This window comes from Elgaria multicarinata, chromosome 3 (genome assembly GCF_023053635.1).
Source record: "Elgaria multicarinata webbii isolate HBS135686 ecotype San Diego chromosome 3, rElgMul1.1.pri, whole genome shotgun sequence".
NCBI lineage: Eukaryota > Metazoa > Chordata > Lepidosauria > Squamata > Anguidae > Elgaria > Elgaria multicarinata.
In genome coordinates, this window is record NC_086173.1 from 131,410,426 (window position 1) to 131,431,350 (window position 20,925).

General features: G+C 41.6%; 1 protein-coding gene across 1 annotated transcript in view; it reads left to right on the plus strand.

The window, feature by feature from the left end:
- The window catches only part of SHQ1 (SHQ1, H/ACA ribonucleoprotein assembly factor), a 92,850-nt gene extending 72,906 nt beyond the window's left edge, over positions 1 to 19,944 (plus strand). The window contains exon 12 of the mRNA XM_063121918.1: positions 16,035 to 19,944. Within this exon, the coding sequence (XP_062977988.1) occupies positions 16,035 to 16,695 (661 nt within the window). The 3' untranslated portion in view covers positions 16,696 to 19,944. The remainder of the gene's footprint in view (positions 1 to 16,034) is intronic.
- The last annotated feature ends 981 nt before the right edge of the window (positions 19,945 to 20,925 follow it).

Genomic DNA, 20,925 nt, shown 5'->3' on the forward strand with positions numbered 1-20,925 from the left:
AGAGCGCCTTCTCCCTTACCAACCTGCCCAATCACTGAGGTCGTTGGAGGGCATGCTCCTGGTGGTTTCATATACACCTGTGGCCCGATTGGAATCCACCAGGAGGAGAGCCTTTAGTGTAGTGGCCCCTTCTCTGTGGAACTCTCTGCCCCTGGAGATCAGGCAGGCACCAACACTAGGTTTCTTCCGCCTCCTCCTGAGGAAAAACTCTGTTTCGAGAAGCCTTCCTCAACTCACTAGCCACTGTTTTTCTGGTTCCTTTGTTTTTAAATTGAAAAAAAATGCTTTTTTAATCTTTCTTTTACTGTTTATACCTATATTCACCATTCTGGGATCTGTGTTAGATAATTGAACAGAATATAAATATTGTTAATAATAATAATAATAATAATAATAATAATAATAATAATAATAATAATAATAATAGAAGAGATACAGAAATCAGACTTTTCCAGGGAACCATGTGTCTGAGATGCCCTTATTAAAGCTGTTTTTGTTTTGTTTGTTTTTTTGTCTGCCGGTTTCAGCTCCTTCCCTAAATCTCCAGGCTCATCTTCCATTTTATCCTGCCCATAATGTTATCTGGCATACCAATTTCCATTGTTGAGGCCTCTGGCCACTCATCTAATATAATTAGGTCAGGGCCAGTTAAAGTGAGATGGGAAATTTGAGTAGTATTGTCCTGGGTTTCTGCCAATTCTAACACTGGTTGCCTTTTCCCTAGCTTCTTCAGTGGGTGCCATTGTGTAGGAGACAGCCTTGGGCATGCCCCGTCTTCAGGTGAATCTGCTTGCTGTCTGCTTATGAAGGAATGTTCCTCATCCTGGGCTCCTTGAGCACTTTTCTCATGGCTAGGTCTGATGGTATTTGAGAAGGAGTAGCTTCCCCCCTCTGCCTGCAATCTATTGTGAAACAGGCAAATACAAATTCCATTCCCTGCCAACCTATATCTTGACAAGGCCCTAAACCATATCCTTCTATCTCAGAATCAGACTTTCCTCTGAAACATCAGCATTGGGCAGGCGTGACACCTCTTCCCAAGACCTCCCCATTATGACATATTATCTGAGGGGAGCAGCTACATTTTCATCCTTTAGGCTGTTCTTGGGATGAAATGTGTGGAGCAGCTACGGGGTCATACGTATACTGATTTTCAAAGCACAACAAGGTTGCCCCCTTTGCATTGGCAGACATTGTCTTTCGGAGGTGGGTTCTTCAGAGGATTATGGTTATTAAGGACTTGTAGTCCTAACCCTTCACACCCACACATATTTTCAGTACTACTATGTTTTGCTGCAAATTTGTTTCTGGGCAAAATATAAAGTGCTGGTTTTTACCCTACATAGACTAGGACCAAGGGACCTTCTCCCCTATGTTCCAGCCTGCCACTGTCCTCTGAGGGTCATCTGCTGCCCCTGACTAATGTGAGATTGGCAGCCACACACTTAAGGACCTTTTCTTTTGCCACTCCTGAGCTGTGGAATGACCTGCTGGTTGAAATGTGCCTGCTGACTTCTTTGAATGTCTTTAAGCAGGCATTAAAGACTCTTTAGTTCCGACAGGCCTTGCCTTTTTAGAATTCTTATTGCTGGCTGTTGTATATTGTATTATTTTATTGATTGTTTTATCTTGTTTAAATTGTTTTTAACATTGTATGTTGCCTACAGTATTTTGTATATAGGAGGGATGATGATGATGATGATGATGATGATGATGATATATCCGAAATGATAACCACTGTCATTTTGCCATTCCTCAGAGAAAACCAGAATTTTGAAATTACTGTAAATTCCTCTTGAGGGCTACAAGAGAGCAGTCTCCTACTTCTGAAAGAGTTAGATTCCACTTATCCTTCTGGTCAATAGGCTACATGTTTTTTTTATTTTCTTGAATTCATAAACCATTCCTTTATCCAAAAATGGATTCCAGAGCTGTAACAAATTATTGTGGAAGCTATTCATGCTCAGTTTTTGTTAGCTTTTGAATTGGAAAGGAACACAGCAATAACACACTATTTTTAATGCAAATTTATTGTTACTAGATTTGAATTTGATCTTAGAAAGCTACTTAAAGCTACTTAATTTGATCTTAGAAAGCTACTGCATTGAAGATAAAGTGGTCCTTCATATATAGGCTCAGTCCAACATGATAGCTTTTTCGTGTGGGAAAAATGCTTTAGAAAGGAATTCATGCATCCATGTGTACCTGCATTCTGACACCATGACTTCTGCATGCATTTCTCCGCAGGAATCATTTCCAAACACCATTGTGCAGGAAGACATGTTAAATTAAAATCAGCCCTGCCTGTCAAGTATAGGGGTATTGGAATTGTTCAAGATAACAAAACGCGCTTGAAAATTGGGTAGCATAAAAATTTAGAACAGCTTTATGAAAATAGTGGAAGTTTTAAGAACTTTTTGGATGAAATTTAGCAGGAAATGAATAGAAGGGAAGCAATGGGGGGGAGGGAGTCTACCAGGCCCTCTCACAGTCACATAGTATTGTCAAACAGTTGTCCTTCCTGGCGTGTGAGCAGCTTCTGGGACGCTACCTCCATTGCTTCGTCTGTTCCCTGAAGCTGTATGTTAACTAAAAACATGCATACTATCAATTTAGCTTGCAATTAAACGTTTTCCTTAAGCAGTTGGCGCTACGACAACTGATAATTACCATGCACAACACTTTGAAAAAAGCCTTATTATGCTTGTTTATGTAGGATCACTCTTGGCATAATAATAAGCTATCATTACTACAAATGTACTTACTGTATGAGCCCACCTTAATGTAATCACAAGACTCAATTAATCACACGGGAGAATTAAATTGAGTGGCTTTAATCTTTCTAAATTAAATGCTTATCAAAAGAAAACTTCAGGGTGCGTTTACCAGGTCCCTCTGCCCCTCTGCTTTGCTTCATGCACTTCTTTTTTTGTCTTTGCCTGGGGTGACTTTCACACTCTGTCTCTTTGCTTTCCTTCTTTTAGGCATAGCGATTACTGAGCGCGGTCTCCTCCTACAGTGCTCCTCTTTTGAAGCGGCTTGCAGCAAGTGCTTCCTGCAGCTTGGCTCAACTTTCCCCCGTTGGCATAGATCTCGACTGTTAATAAGCGTTCCCTTTTTACTTGGCATGTCGATTCCTGACACTTGGTTCATCACACAGAGTTCGCTTACTCTTCCTTCCTTCCTTTTTTCTAAGGGAAAACCAGCTAGATTGGCAATTCCCATGAAATAGGTTTCTTGTCCGCTTCAGTGTATCCTTGCGGGGGTGGCCACAGCTCATTGACAGAACATGTGCTTTGTATACAGAGAGTTGTATCCAATGTTAGCCCTCCAGGGATGGGTAACCTCTGGCCCGGGAGCCAAATCCAGCCCTCTAGAGCTCCCCAGATGGACCCTCTTCTAGCCCTGTTGCTTCCCCCCAACCACCAAGCAGTTCCTCCACACCCCAGTTCTAAAAAGTTGAAATGTCTCTGGCTTAGTTACTGGCAGTAAGAGCTCTTAAGCTACAACGTGCTGATCTTTGTGGTGTTTTTGACCCTGACCCTTTTGCCTTCATCTTCACCCATCACTGGAATTGCTGCCCCAAGAGTCCAAAATAGAATTTGACCCTCAGGCGGAAAGAGGTTCCTCAATCTTGGAATAGACCCATTGAAATGAATGGGACTTAAGTTAGGCTAACATTGGATACAGCCCAGAAAGTCTAAGATTCAATTCAAGATTTAAAAAAGAAGAGCATCTCTGTTCGAAGGGCTGGTAAGGACTCCCTGCTTGAGACCTTGGAGAGCTGATAACAGACAGAGTAGCCAATACTGGGCTAGATGTACCAGTGGTTTGGCTCGGTATCAGGTGGCTTCATGTTACTACTATTCCAGGAGAAGGATCTTTGCTTCTTAGTTTCTGCCTAGTGCTTTATCAGGATTTCCAATCGCTCAGAGTTCTCCTTGTGTACAAGCAAATGCTAATAGAATTCCCTTGCAGAACTTGCAAAGTGCGACAGTGGGGCTGTTTGCCCGATGAACGCCAGCATATCATCAGAATCCAGTTAGTGAGGTCGGGCATCTGAGGACCGGAGCAGCGTGTGTAGCCCCATTCCCCAGTTTTAGCCCTCACACATTTGGGAGAACACATGAAGAGGGCTAAACTGTTTCTTTTTCAGATATCTTTACATTTGACAACTAGGCAAATCAGTTTCACAGCTGCCTCCTGCCCTGCAGGTGGGGATCAGCTAACTATTCAATGTTGTTATGGTTCTCCCATAATGGATAAAAGCTGAAAATGGTACACACTCATGCCAAGGCAACTTAGTTTAGCTTAGAAAAAGGGTGAGTAAGGGGAGACATGATAGAGGTGTACAAAATTATGCATGGCGTGAAGAATATGAATTGGGAGACATTTTTCTACCTCTCATAATACTAGGACCTGGGGTCATCCCACAAAGCTGATTGGTGGGAGATCCAGGACAGATTAAAAAAAAGTACTTCTTCACACAACACATAGTTAAATTACAGAATTCACTAACACAGAATGGCGTTAAAAGAGGAGTGGACCAATTCATGGAGGATAAGATTGCTGATGGCTACGTTGAAGGCTTTATGCTAACTCTAGTATTAGAGGTAGTATACCTATGTACTCCAGTTGCTGGGAAACCTGGGCAGGAGAGTGCTGTTGCATTCATGTCCTGCTTTGGGGTTGGTTGACTACTGTGTGAACAGAATGCTGGACAAGATGGACTCTTCGTCTCAATCCAGCATGGGTCCTCTTATGTTCTTATCCTGATTATTGTCCATCTGTATGTATTCATCTACTGACATAAATAGGCTTATGACAATTTGCCTATATGAGCAGATGCACTGAATGGTGCGGGATCAAATACGGCTCTCCGATTCACACAGGGTCTATTTTATTCCCACGTATATGTAGCCATGGACCATCACTTCCTGGGAAATGAGGTGAGGTCTTTACAAAACCTTTAGCTCTTACTGATAGCAGGAGCCATATTATTACCATATTAGGAAATTAATAAAGTCATCTGTTAGCTGAAAAGCAACCTCAGTGTGCATGTCTCTTTCTATGTGAACTTGCCAAATACACAGCGAATTCAGCATTTTAAGATTAGCAGCCATGTTCCCTGTGTTCTGAACTTCTTGATAAGAAGTTGCTAGCCTGTCTGTTTCTTTCATGTACACACAATTCAACACAGAATTATCTGTAAGATTCCACATACGTAGTTCAACACAAAACTCCATTTTGAATTTCTCTTATAATGCAATACAGACTCCATCTTAGATTTCTTCTAAGTACAACACAGACTCTGTTTTTAAATTTTCACTCACATCTCTATCTTGATTAATTGATTCAAATGATCCTATCATAGATTTTCTGTATGGAATTTTTAGAAATAAAGATTGATGAATTCAGAAACCGCTTGAAAACACCTTTTTACAAGCTATAGTCTATCTTTACTGATCAAAACCAAACCATGCCTTGATACTTAATGTTTAACAGTGCATCCCTATACTCAGAAGTAAGCCCATTTAGTTCAGTTATCCCTAGGTAAGCAACTACAGGAGTGCAGCCTTACTGTCATCATTACCTGGAAAAAGCATTTATCTCAATTGGCTAGGTTTACACTGAGTTGAAACCCTCCTTCTTAAGATTTCAACAAATGTCTTCTGCTGTTTTTTAGATGAGTGAAACTGAAATGTTCCTTATAATTAATGGCATTGTAATCATGCTGAGGAGAACTGTGATGAATATTTGCTTGCTAATATTAACAGAAAAAACGACCCAAACTGCGGTCACTTTTGTCCTGGCTGCTGTGAAAGACAGACACAGTATACTATAAGTTAGGTTCTTGAAATATAGTGTGGGGTCTTAAGGCTTCTGTTATAAGGGGTAGTTCTTATTTTTTAAATCTGCCCAGTGTGGCGGGTGGTAGACGTATAATTGTTTTTCTGTTATTTGTATTTCTATTATTAATACTTGTTATGATTGATGGCAAGAGGAATAAAATATAACTGAAATACTGTAATAGTAGCCAGCATAGAGCAAAGCAATCTACACACTCAAAGTTAAAATCATTCACAGGCTTAAACCGCCCAGAGAGCTTCGGCTATTGGGCGGTATATAAATGTAATAAATAATAATAATAATAACAATAATAATAATAATAATAGTGATGCAGCCTTGGATTGGAAGAGCCAGGAGAAACCCAGAGAATGTATGTCGAATTGCAGAATGTAATCTGTTTTACTTGTGGTCAACATAAACTTCTCAGCTTGCCAAATCAATGGTAAATAGCTGGGGGGGAAATCCAGAATACATTATCGTTCTTCTTTTAAACATTTCCTGCTTGATGAGTGGAGAGCCTTTTCTCAAATCAAGTGCAAGGAAGCTACTGTTTTCCTGTATCTGGTTCATACCACTGCCTGGGAACATGCCCTTGTTCATTCTTCTGGAGTTATTCTCTCACCAGTAAAATAAAGAAGTATTAGTCTAAAAACAAGTTAAGGCGAAGCGCATCAGAGTTTGAGATACAAAGAATGATGGGAAGTCCCGTGTAGAGTTTCTCCCCGCTTTCCTGCAATAGTGTCTAGTTCAGTGTGCCCTATGTCTTTACAATGTGCATTTCCTTGCTTCTGTGAGTGACAGACAATACTGCTATTTGGGACAGATAACACACATTGTAAGACCACTGTCTGGAAAGTTGAACTAAGCATTATGAAGGGGGAGAGGAGAACTCTCTATGGGGCTGTAGGTTTTATTGGCAGTTCTTTGTGAAATATGGCTCTGGAATTGCTGGTCTTCTGAGAGCATGTAGTAGTCCAATTAGAGTACTATTAATTGCTGTGTTGAGCAAGAAAATGGCAGGTCTTGTTGCATAATTTGATCTAGACATCAATATTTTCCATTCCTTTGCAAAGGTGGCTAATATAGTTTTTCAGCTGTTGGCCGACTTAAGCAAGAAAAGTTAGTAGTGGCTCAGATCCTGGGTTGGATCCAGAGTGTCCACAAACAGAAAGGTTCCTTCCATTCACAGAAAGGACTGAGATCCAACAGACATTCACACTTTTGGAAAGTGATCTTTGCCAATTCTCCTTTTTCCCTTGCACACACACACACACACACACACACCCTGCCACCTCCCCTGCTAACCTGCAGGGCAGGAGCAGCTTTTTGAGGAGCACAACATTCTGCAGGTGGAATGGAGGATTCCGTAAAGATCCCCTACCCTCTTTTTCTCTTACAGGAGAGTCCTCTGGATTATATTTGATCCACAGATACTCTGGATCTAACTATTATGTTTCGAGCTTTAAGATAGGGGCGTGCTCTCCACCCCGGAATTATATGGTAATCGTGAACATCCACGGATCATTTGATCTTCCAGAATGGAGATTGGCTGCTTCTAAATCCATCAAATAATTTCAGAGCGGAGATGGCCCAATCGGAGCTTCTAACGTCTCTGAAATTATTCAATTGTTTTGTGTGTGTGGTGGTGGTGTGGCTAATTGAAAACCTCCCAATAAGGAACATGACCATTTTGTGTGTGTGGTGTGTCTAATTAAAAACCTCTCAATAAGGAACATGGGGTGATGGGGTGGGGTAGTTTTGTTAATTGATATTGACATCTGTGGCTAACCAATTAGGAATTGCCACAACACTGTCCTTGACCATGTTCTCCTCCAATCACAGTGTTCGGGGTAGGGAATGCCAATAATTTTTCCATTCTCATTGGGGTTCTTGGTCTGATGACGTTAGTTTCGGCCAGAGAGAGAGAGTGAGAGTGCAAAGATACTGTTTGTTTAGTGTTCATTGCAAGTTGAATTTATTTAGGAGAGAGAGACTTGTGTTTTTTTCATTTGGCTGTCTTTAATGTTTCGTTAGTGTGAGCTGTTCTACTCCCATCACATGCGCATCCAAAAATCAAAAATCCTTTTTAAAAAGCCTTTTCTTTGACTTGTTCCTTCAAATATTCATTTAAGTCCATTCAAGGCAGCTGTGTGTGTGTTTGTGTGTGTGCTTTAACTTAAGAATCTGAGGGGGAAAGAAGCTGTTTCAATTGAAATTCTTTTGGAAATACTGTTCTGTTCAAGCTTTTTCCTCAGTGTTATTATTTCCCCTTAACGGTTTGATGTGCAAAGTTGAGCCTTCCCAGCAGCACTTGGCTTCAAAGTTACACGTGTCTTCTTGTACTTGTATGTTTGTGTGTTTTAAGGTTGTGCCGTGCACACAAGCAGTACACAATTAATAAAGCACACTTTGATAACATTCCATCATGAGGTGTAGGAAACGCTGCTGGTTCTGGCTGTGTGGGGAGAGGGAGTGCTGGGCTAGTTAATTGTGTGTTTCTGCTCGGACTCATAAGTCAGACACAGTGTGAAAGTGCTGCTTGGTTTGCTTCTACACTTGAGTCAGGCAGGCTCTTTATTATTGATGGCTGAAAGCGAGGAGGAGCTGAGGAGCCTTATGACAAAGGTGAAAGAAGAAAGTGCAAAAGCTGGGTTGCAGTTAAACCTCAAAAAACCCAAGATTATGGCAACCAGCTTGATTGATAACTGGCAAATAGAGGGAGAAAACGTGGAGGCAGTGACAGACTTTGTATTTCTGGGCGCAAAGATTACTGCAGACGCTGACTGCAGCCAGGAAATCAGAAGATGTTTACTTTTTGGGAGGAGAGCAATTGATAAAATAGTTAAGAGCAGAGACACCACACTGACAACAAAGGTCTGCATAGTTAAAGCAATGGTATTCCCCGTAGTAACCTATGGCTGCGAGAGCTGGACCATAAGGAAAGCTGAGCGAAGGAAGATAGATGCTTCTGAACTATGGTGTTGGAGGAAAATCCTGAGAGTGCCTTGGACTGCAAGAAGATCAAACCAGTCCATACTCCAGGAAATAAAGCCAGACTGCTCACTTGAGGGAATGGTATTAAAGGCAAAACTGAAGTACTTTGGCCACATAATGAGAAGACAGGATACCCTGGAGAAGAGGCTGATGCTAGGGAAAGTGGAAGGCAAAAGGAAGAGGGGCCGACCAAGGGCAAGATGGATGGATGATATTCTGGAGGTGACAGACTTGACCTTGGGGAAGCTAGGGGTGGCGACAGCCGATAGAAAGCTCTGGCGTGGGCTGATCCATGAAGTCACGAAGAGTCGGAAGTGACTGAACGAATAAACAACAACAAAACAATTACTCCTATTGGCTGGCTGGGCTTCCAGTGCGGCGGGGGGGGGGCTCCTCTTACTAGCCTATGGGAAAGCTGTTGTTGCGTTGACTCGACTCGCTCCAGTGTGCCCGACCGACAGTGCGGGAGTGGTGCCTCCTCCACCTTGTCCTGCAAGCCTCCTCTCTGAGGTTGGGCAAGCTGTGTGCTGCTGTTGTGGCATTTATTCATATATTTACATACTTATTATTGCGCTAAGCGCTTTCCTGCTGCTTCGTTCCCTCTCCCCCGCGAGAAGAGCCTGAGAGAGGACTTCTGAGTTCAGACTTTAAAAATTCACTATAAATCTCTGCACACAGGGATCTGCTGCAAAATCGGTGCGCCTAAAGCCCTCTTTAGAAGATGTCATGGTGCCAATTTTCATATGATTATCTGTAAAACTGAGGGAGCTGCGAGCGTTTCTGTTAATTCCCATTGATGAGAATGTACTGGTTACTCAAAAACGGAAGAGTTCTTCAGTGGGTAATTCGACAAGGTGGAGAGAGGGACCCGCTCTGGAAATCGAGGTGGAGAAACACCTCTACGGAGCTCCGGATTGAATTTTGAGGCGGAGAAGACCCACTTTGCACACCCCTACTATAATGTACAAATGTAAATGGATACACTCAAAGGAATCAAAACAAGGTTTTGAGGGATTGAAGACACTTTCTGATATGTGGGATATTGGAGCAGGCCTGTTAAATTTCTTTCTCTATTACCAATCTTTTGTAAAACATCAGTATCTCCCCCCCCCCCACGACCCTTCTGTGAACTTACTGCTTCTTAATGGCCATGGAGACATGGACTTTCTGTCTCAAACACTTTTTTTCATAATGGAGCAATATTCTCTTCAGTGATAAATGGAACAGAAGCAGGGCCTTTTCAAGCTATAAGTTTGTCTGTCAGTCTGCAATCGAACAAAATGCATTTGTTTCTCAACGGAATTTGATTTTTGGAACTTCTCTGCAAAGAGTAATGAAATAAATCATCAGGAAAAGGACAGAATTGCTTAGTTCAGGAATATTACTAACAGTCTTCAAAGGAATAGAGAGTATGTACTCCTCAGGGGAGACAATGGAGAATTATGGGGTTAGTTATGACAGAAGGAAGGTTTCTCCAGAGAGAGCAGCCACTGAGTGGTGAAGGGAGGAGTGGATAAGGGAACGGGGACAGAAATGGAGATTGCAGGTGCAAGCGGAAGCAGGGTATGAACCCTTTCAGCAAGAAAATGAGTTTAACTTTGATACAGTCAGGGGGGAAAGGAGCACTGGTACAATTAGAGCTGAAGATTTGCCTGCTGCAAGGGGATGAATGTCTTCCTGTCACAATGGGTGACTGTTCTTCAAGAAAGCTTTTTATTTATGTATCAGGCAACATAAAACTGGTGAAGGGAACTTTTCTTTGCAATGTGTCCCACCCAGAATCTCCGAGAGCATCCTGAAACTTGTTCTGGCACGGATTCTCTGCTTCAGGGATTACAACTCAAGAGCAGTCCTTGACAATAGAACCGCCTTGGTCAAAAGTTTACTCCAGGCACTTGGCTCTGTGGTTGTGCTGCTGCAAAAGGAATTTGTTCTTTTTCATCAAGGAAGGCGATTCTTGTCAGGGATGCTCGTGTGACAGGATATCCTATTGTTGTTTTCAGGACAGAATATATAATATGCCTCCACTTCTGATATGGTCCGGGACTGTTTTGCAACGTCACTGAAAGACGAGCAAGGCCTTCCACCTCTCTGAAAAGAAATGGCATTGTCTTCTTTGAATGAGTAATACGTGTGCCTGGCTCCAAGCCAGACCTGTGCACTGTTTAAATGTTTCTAGAGTCCTGAAGTTTGCTGATCTGGCTGCTAGCCAAACATATGTAATATTCATTCTGATATTATGGCTGCTTGTCTTGAAAAATGTGGTTTCTGTGTACACATTAGAGTTTGTACCCTTTCAGACTTAAATACCCAAAGTGCTCCACCATTTTACACTAAGAAGTGATGAGAACAATGCAACAGAGTTTTGTTTTTTTAACTGTGTGGCATTGCAACCTAAATTGTGCTGCAGGAAAAAACCCGAAAGCAGGAAAAACGGTATTATTGCCTGCCTACACAGGTGAAAGGGAAAGGAAAGGAACCTCTCATGCAAGCACTTCAGTCATTGCTGACTCCTAGAGGGACACCTGCTTTTGCCAATGTTTTCTTGGCAGACTTTGCAGCGGGGTGGTTTGCTATTGCCTTCCCCAGTCGCAGTTACCTTTCCCCCAGCTAGCTGGGTACTCATTTTACCGACCTCGGAAGGATGGAAGGCTGAGTCGACCTGAGCCGGCTGCCTGAGAACCATCTTCCACTGAGATTGAACTCAGGCCGTGGGGAGAGTTTCGGCTGCAGTAACTGCTGCTTACCACTCTGCACCACACGAGGCTGTGTGATAAACTCAGGTGATAAACTCATAAATATTCTTTATCATAAAGAACTTGCAAATAACCTGTAAGTGAATTTTTAAACTGCCAACAAATACCCTGTGATCACATTGTTTATTATGTGCTCCTTAGTCCAATAAGGCTGCTACACCCAAAAAGGATTCATCTGTATTAATTTGTCTGGTGAAGACCAATATAACCTGTGGCCTGCATGCTTTAAGATCATTTCTTTCTCTTTGCCCCATGGAGACTTTTATACTCTTCCTAGAGAAACGTGTCAATAGTGCCAGGTGCATTCAGTGAGTATTTGTGAATAGATAAAACTTCCTTCCTCTAGACATTACGCCCAACACCACATCCAATTGTGAGTTTGTGTGGTTTGATTCACACATGCCAAGCAATGGTTTGGTAGATAGGTAGGTAAAGCTTTACCAGTGGTTACAACAAGCATAGTAAAAACAATGCTAAAATAAATCATACATTCTGCAAGGTCAGAAATTTTGTTCTATACATTTGGGCTGTAAGAGCGAAGTTGGCCAGTGCCAATCTTGCTATTGCATGTAAACAAAAAATATATTCTTTCTGAATCGGACCAGCTGGACTTTTTCTCAAAAATCCAATCTAAATATTTAGAACGAATTTGAGAATAGGGCAGTAGAACGAATAATGAGGCAGATCCTCCACTTTGCCACTACGGCAAGGCCAGAGTCTTGAAGCATAAGGAATTTTATTAAAACGCCCTCCTAGCACTGCATCATTGGAACAAGCCCTATCCAAGGGTGCTTCCTCCACTCCTTGTATGCTCTGATTAATTCATTATTCCTAGTTTGCAGCAAACCAATTTGCCATTGACATCCAAAACAATAAACTATGGTTTGCAGACCTGGTTTGCAATCCTATTTTGCAGGAAAAGCAAAAACTTCAGTTTGCCGATTCGGATGTTAGGAAATAATTAAGTGGAGCAAAGAGAAGGGGAGAAAAGGGCGTGGAAGCTGAGCATTTCCACAGTGTTGAACCATGGTAAGATGTTTGCTTTGCGAATAGAGAAAGGAAATTAACTAATGCTAAGTGAGAATCTACTGCAACCCACCTCTAGGGGTACAGATGAACAGATGGCACCTGCTCTACAGTAAATTATTCCATATTGTAAGTCCAGGGAAAGATGGGGCACAGCTATGATTGACTGAAACACACATAGTTCTGCAAAAAGGTATCAAAAGCAGTTTAGTCCAATCCTGGTAAGGCAAGTTGATTATCCAGCAGCCTCACAGGTATGCAGTCCAAAAGCAGGTGCATTGCGGAAAGATGTTGAAGTCGTAATTTCAGGGTATGTGTCCATTTCTTTGGGTTGTACACATGAAGGGCTTCCAGGCCATGTGTATCTTTCTGATATTTTAGATATGCATCTGCTGGCTGAGAAGGAATTTTCTGCAAATAAATGGGGCATTGATTAAATCCATGAGGTGAAGCGATTGAAAAACAACTAACATGATACAAGAATTAGGAGATGGTACAATTCTTGTACATGGTACAAGGATTAGAAAAATTAGGATATTTAAGCGGTGGACATAGAAAAAGAAAATGCCTGCTATTTTTGCAGATTAAATGCATTTTTTACCAGAAAGCTTTTTTTTTTTAACAAAGTAGAGAACAACAAAGCAATACAGTTGCATGAAATATGGAGCAGAAGAGAAAGGAAGAAAGGGAAAACCAGGTATAAATAGCAGACATACATCCTGTTTTTTTGCAGTAGAGTTTTGTCTAAGGCTATCAATCAACTTTTCACCACTTCCTGCAACAGCGGGTCTGCTATAAATCCTGCCGTAACTGACTGGGTTTCATTTCCTCTGCCAAACCCCTGCTAACCTGCGAGGCATGACACAATGACACCAGAGCGAGCAGCTGATAATGTAATACACAACTCCTGTGAGGCGAAAGTTAAAGTGCTTGTTCTCTCAGCTGAATGATTTTAAAGATCTTTATATTCTAGTTCCCAGGGGGGATAATTACTCAGTATAACACATAGTGCTTTTTTTTTTATCTCCTAAAGGAATTTTATTTAAAAGCGTGTGGAAAGGATGGGGACAACTAGCTGGTGTTTTTTATTCTCTCACCCCTTTCTAAATTGCCTCCGTTTCAGGAGGCAGTGTGACATCTTAAAAACACATTCCAGCAGAATGTTATAGTTCAACCCCAATTATGACACTATTAAAGGAAAGGTTGCAGCTCAGCACATATATGAGGTCTGGGTTCCACTCCTTGTACTCTGACTTAAAGAATCTCAGGTAGCCAGGTGAGGATAGCCTAAACCGCCTGAAATCCCAGAGAGCTGCTCTGACACAACTTTGCCTGTACCGGACATCTGAATGGGCTGGTCTTCTCCTGCATAAGGCAAACTTTTATATTCTGAAAAGACTGCAACTGTGACTCAGTTCGAGCCATATAAAAGTATTTAAAACAGCATAGAATACTTTCCAACTTTTAAGGGAAATACACACACACATACAAGCTTACAATTAAGCCTCCCTTAATCCAAGTGTTGCAGATTAGTTCCTGTGCCATGGTCAATTAGCTATCGAAGCCATTAATTTATTTCATTTAATAATTCTCATTATTTTTTAATTGAACAAGCAGCTGTCCTGCATTTGGGGAGGGGGTTGATGAGAAGGAGCCTTTTGTCTCATACTTCATCTCACGTAAGCAATGCATCACACACACACACACACACACACACACGTGCACTTCGTTCAGTACTGTAGATCTGCCCACATGGGAAGACGCTAATCGTGGCAGGCTATGCCCCTTCCTCCTGAGTATGGTAGATAGGCAGCTTTTGCATTTGTTTGTTTAAAAGATTTATAAGCTGCCTTTTAAATTATGTTTCTACCAAATTGTAGCGAGTATCATGTTTAAAAACCAGTGTGATCCAATATGTAGATAGGGGCGGGGGGAAAGGCCAGGGGAAGATGGAATTCTAAGTGTGCAAAAATAAAGATTTTATTTGCCCAATGCAATTCACATTAAAATGTTTCTTTAGGGGCCCTTAAACAGCATGGAGCACACTAGAGAACATAGTGGTATGTTTTTTAAGAGCTCTGAAGAAGCTTTTTTTCTTTAATTTGAAATGCAATGGACCAATAAAATCTTTACTTTTCTAAACCTTTTGGTTTTCATCCCACCCTCTTTTTTCTGTCCTTGGTTCCTTTGGTTTCCCCAAGACTCTAAACAGCACCATTTTTTTGTTTTTAATCTAGTAATGGCTGGCAAGGTAGTTCATTAGGCAAAACTACAGAAGGCGCCAGGAGGCAGTGTTGGCCAGCATCGTGGAAGTGACCCAGTCTTGTATTGATGTTATCAGCAAATCTGGCCACCTCACTGTTCAGTCCTAAACGGAGATCATTACTGAACTAGTTAAAAAAACCAACACTCCCAAGACAGATCATTTGAGGGGCATGGGAGACCTATTTTGTACATCCCTCTGTTGTGACTCTTGCCCATTTATTTCTACTCTCTGCTTCCTGTTCTTTAATCACTTACGGGTCCATAAGAGGATCATTCCATAAGAGGAGCTCCCCCCGCCCCTCTTTCCCTGCTGCACAGCTGATCAGGCATCAGTTGGGCAGAAGGGAATAGATGGTTGTTCTGGCGCTGGTACTGGCAATGGGAAAACAGTGACTTTGGTCAGAATAAGTGAGGAGGGGGCAGACAGGCCTTAACCTAATGCAGCCAAGTTCGCCATTTCCACACTGCTAATTGTACAGCAGTGGAGAAACCACCGTCTTGATCAGGATCTCCAAGTGGTGAGGGAAAAGGCTTTAATCTTGCCCTCCAGCAATGCCAGTCACTTTGGGGGCGGGGGGGTTGTATCTGTGTTGAGAGAGCCCGTGGGCACAGGGTGTCAGTGTGTGTGTATGTCTGGGGAGGAAGGGCATCTGTGTGTGTGTGTGTGTGTGTGTGTGTGTGTGTGTGTGTGTGTGTGAGAGAGAGAGAGAGAGAGAGAGAGAGAGAGGGAGGGTAGTGAAGGGTGCATGTGTGTATGCCTGGCTCCATCTGTCCTGGTCCGACCACCCTCCAGCCCTGCACATCCATGCAGTCTCCGAGGGAATCTCTGTTCACCAATGTGGCCTTCTACCTAAAAAGGCTTGTCTGGCCCTGTCTAATTCCATGACTGCTAAGCATGCTCAGGAGTCATGGTAGGCATGGGATAAGAGCAGTGACTGGCTAAAGAACAGAAACACAAACAAAACACACAGTCAGATTGTGAATATTCTGGAAGTTTGGGTAATCCCAAGACTGAGAGCTCTCATCATTGCTTAATTATGCTTCTGTCATTGTCGACATCTGTTAGTTAAATGTCTTGTGACAGTCAAAAAGCATACATTTAAATCCCTTGTATGTTCTCTCCTCCCCCCCTTTTTTTTAAAGGTCGAAGAAGTTGGCAGCCCTTGCCGAACGTGTGCAGAAAGCCGAGCTGAGTAAGGCCAAATTGGGTTTTGAACTAGACGAGCTGGAAGCAGCAGCACTTCTTGTTCAAGAGGAAGAAAAGGAGTTAAAAGCCGCTGGCGCAGACGTTTCTAAGCAGCAGCTGGCTCCCTCCGAAGGAGAGGCGAGTGACTCTGAAGACTCAAGCAGCACTTCATCATATGAGACAGGAGACTCCGATTCAGATGAACAAGAGTCCTCAGCCAGCGAAGATGGGAAAATAAATCCTTTACAAAGCACACTCCAAGAGGAGAGGACAGCCCCACTTATTGACTGTAATGGATTAAGGCGAGACACGGGCGCTTTGACGTTAGATGTTGGTAATGAAAAATCAAAGGCTTCTCTACAATCTACATCTGCTCCTGGGAAACTGATAGAGGAATTAGGAAAGCAAATGCAGACTGCAATTAGGCTTACGGAGCAGCCTGAAGGGTTGCCTTCTGTAAGTGGTGGCGGTGGCGGCACTTCACAAGAGATGGGAACGAGCTGCATCACTCAACCTCAAGGACTTTCAAAGGATCATAATGGAAAGAGACATTTCTTGGAGGTGACTCCAAAACCCGGCACTTTTCTGTTTCTTGGCACAACGAAAGAAGCTCCTTAAGCCAATGTAAATGGGGTAGGCTGGGGGTGCATTGATGCCTGTTGTGATGGTTCATTTAAATAGGTGTCACTTCAGCAAAAAAATTCATGGAGACGACGTAGCATACATTTTAAAAAAAATACGTTCCATTTTTATTTGTATTCCTAATTGAGAGACTTCTTGAAAGATGGTGGACGAGACTGAATTGAATCTTGCTTGATATGTCAGTGCCCAACTGCAAAATAGTCAAATATTGATGCCTGTATTTAGGAGACTTCTGTAATCCTGAGTTATTTATTGAAGTGACGTCATTCAACAAGGTTAGTTGTATTACAAAAGTCTAATCAAACATTGATAAAGGCTTGCTGGCTTCTGTTCTGTAAATTGTTTTATAGGGTAAGTTTATGTTTGATTTTAAAAATTAATTGGTCCCCAGCTTCTAAAATGTTATGGCCCTGTTTATTTGCTTTTAAGCATTTTGAGATATCCAGTGTGCCTATGTAGAGTAATAAGCTGTAGCCTTGTAGATTTCAGGCACTTGCATTCAGGGAACTTGTCTTTCAGTAGCAGTTGCATATTCAAAATATTCAGTGCCAGTGCAACCAGATCCTGTGTCTTTTTACTTGGAACTAAATCCTAATGGGTTTAGTGGGCTCACTGCCAGGTAAGGATGGGGGAGAAATTCATTCACTTACCATTTTGATGAGAACTTACATAATTCACACTTCTCAACCAATACATGAACTGAAATGAAGTTATCCTTTGGTATTCATCCCTTTGAATTTTACTGTGCTTGTTCTATCAAAAATGCATGCACTGGGGGGGGGAATCTTACAAAAGTGCATCGTATTAGGGAAAATCGCATGTTAAAATGCATATGTTTGGCAAAATTGCACACACAAATACGTGCAGATTTGGAAAAGTGAGCATGAAAGTACATACGAATTTTCATGCTGACGTTTTAAAATAAACTGCAAGTTGATGTGGATGGAACAAAGTCAAAAGTGGAAAAAAATCGAAAAAGGAACTTAAATGGACAGGTTTTCCTGTCCCTGCTGCCAGGTAAGTGCATATGCAAGCATCCATCCTGTTTATAAACATGGCTGTACTTGGTTATGTTTTTCAAACATGTAAATGGAGTAGTCAAAATACATTTCACTATAAGTAGGAACCCTTGTTTTCATGTTATTATTACTCCAACTATGCTGCTAGCATGTGGCTGAGATGAGGAAAGGTGGGCTCATGGTTAGGGTGTAGGTCTGTAAGACAGGAAATGTCATTTAGTTGTAACTCTTCCAGGGGCTCATGCAACAATGCACCATAATTCAAACAGCATTGCTCAGCAATGTGCCTCAGCCATTAGGCTATCTTCTTGTTCCTTACAAGTTAAGCTTTATTTGCTAGCAATAGGCAGAACAAGCCTGGTTTCAGGTGGATAATTCAGCATCCTAAAAATTCTGCAGGATCTTTTTTTAAAAAAAGAAGAATTTAATTACGTGTTTCCACCATGGTTAGCTAAGGCAATGCATCTGACACAAACATTTTCTTAACATGCCTGATTTCTGTAAATTTGAAAATAAAAAAATGGGGTTATATAATATACACCACCAAAGCATTGTGGTGCTGTAAAGAAACACCTATTGCAAAAGCTGAGCGTCCCATTCTTCAGCCTTGCCTCCTGCATTTTGTGCCTGGCAGCTGAGGAGGGAGCTTGCTTGTCCTTGCTCTGAACAGCTGTTTCTCTCTGGGAACTGACAACTTCTGGGTTAGTGAAATCAATCTCTTTATTCTGGCCAAGGCATTGGCTCTCCTCTTAGAGAGGAAAAATGATTACTTCAGTCTGACTTCATTGGAGCTTGACCTTTCCCCCTCTCCCCTCCCCACTTTCTTTTCCAATATTCAGGTAATTTTACTAGCCAGAAAGAAAATTTGACTTTCTATAACTGTTAGCAATAGATGAAACTCCTGTATTTCCTCTAAGTCAAAGAGAGCTGTGCTTTATGTGTGGTGGCACAAGATTGCCACTGAAAATGGCATCCTATGTTGAGGAATTTCTCCCTAGCAATTAGTAATCCTTAAACTTGTGTCGTGATGTCATCATGTACGTTTCCCCAATCCTGCCAGTGATGTTCAGCAGGCCAGAATCGTGAAGATGTCTCTATACAGATAAGTGTACCTAAACATTATGCGAAGAAGAGGGGGAATTCCACACGAGGATGCATTTTTCAGTGCCATCCATACAACGCCCATAGCATGTATTTCTGCCTTCGGAAGTTGTCCAGAAAGAACAGGTGAGTCATTATTCTAGTTGCTGAGCCACATCAGTGCTCCACATTTGTCCACTCTCCTTCTTGGAAGTCTTGCAGCCTGATCTTTTTCCTTCAAGCATTCTAATCTTGCAGCATTCTATTTCTACCCGATCATAGCTCCTGTCCATCTAACTGTTTTTTATACCTTCCAAATTAACAAGCAAGAGAGTACGACTGTGCTACTTTCACCAGTCAAAGCCAGCAGGAAAATGAGAAACTAGTGCAAAAATGGTGGCTACGGTAATATAGTACAGCTGTTAGGGCAGATGCTGTTCTAATTCATTCTTTTGAGTTTAAGTGGTTGTGGTTTTTAATTGTCAACTAAGTAGTATCTCCCTGAGTACTTTACCTGTTGTGCTTGAAAAGGCCGCTTCCTCACACCATCAGACCCAATAGTTGTAGGCCAAACATTCAGAGGGCCACGCTGCCCATCCTTGCGCTAGACCATGGTTTACTTTTGTAAGTGAGGTTGCATGCTATATTGGAACACTCCTTTCCTATATCATGCATATTCGCAGTTACTATAAACCATAACAGTGAAGGCTCACAAATTCCCTACATCCACCCAGGACTGCTTCACACTTTCCACTAGCGGCATATTACATTAATGTTCCACTGGTGTTTACTGCACTAGAAGTGGAGAGGAGGTGCACATCTCTAAACCTGCAGTTCCTTGGTACATATCCACTTAACACTTGAATGTTTTTACTGTGGAAAAATGCCTACACTGCTGTAACCTACTTGTAAAGTATGAAGCAGCACTCTGTTCTTTTACGTGCTAAAGAGACTGTCTTCTATGTGCCCAACGGCAATATCTGAAAGCATCATTTTTATATGAAGAGACTTTACTATTGTCTGGAATTCTTTCCCACTGAAGACTTGTCGGAATCTTGGTATCTTCTGAAAACGTCGTAAGACCTTTTCTGTTTGAGCTGGCTTTGGGAAGCCAGGGTAAAGTCAGTTGATGGGAATAGTTTCTATTTCATGTTAATAAATGTTAATTGATTTGATAACTTTATGTATTTTGTAATTATCCACTTCAAACCTAAGTGATGCAGTGATCAATAAACATTGAAAGAAATGAAAGCTTCCCCGTTTTTCATCAAAAAATGGCTTAACCAGCATGAGGAGGAGTGGAAGGAACTGGATTTATTTCATAATGGAGGAGAAAACTATCAATGGCTGTTAGCCATGATTGGTATATACAGTATTACTTCCAATATTGGAGGCAGTATTCCTCTGTATACTTGTTACTAGGGAACGCAAAGTGTGCTTGTGTGTGTGTGTGTTTTACTCATGTTCTATTTGTGGGCTTCCCACAGCCAACAGGAACAACGCTGGACTAGATAGACCTTTGGTCTGAATCAACAGGGCTCTTATGTTCTTATTTTAATCGAAATACTTGGGAGATCCCCACCTTTACATGGCTTGAGTGAGCATGTTGTAAGCTTATATAACTGCCCAAAACAAAAATCCACAGAGCTTGTCTCACTCGTGGTGATTTGTATACATGGCAGCTGATTCACACAACTAATTCACAAACATTGATCTGTGCAGAAAATAAAAAACATTGGTCAGATTGAACAGGAAGCCCCAAAATAAATCAAATGGGGCTGTTCGAATGAGACTCTTAACATTTTCTATCGTCTGCATGTCAGTGTAAAACTATGAAAAAAGTGCTTATTTTCAGTATATCTGTTATCAACATCTTAAGGTTTTTGAATAAATAAATGCATCCAATGAGTTCATAACTGAACTGAAATTTTATAATAGAAGACATCTGGCTGTACCGCACTCTTAAAGTGCTTTACAAGAGTAACACAACAAATGGGCCAAACCTTTATTTCTCCTTCAACATTCCATCTTTTGTGTTCTCTCCCTGAAAGATTATGTACAGTTTATTTTATATCAAATGAAAGAAACACTGATGAGCCTCTATTTA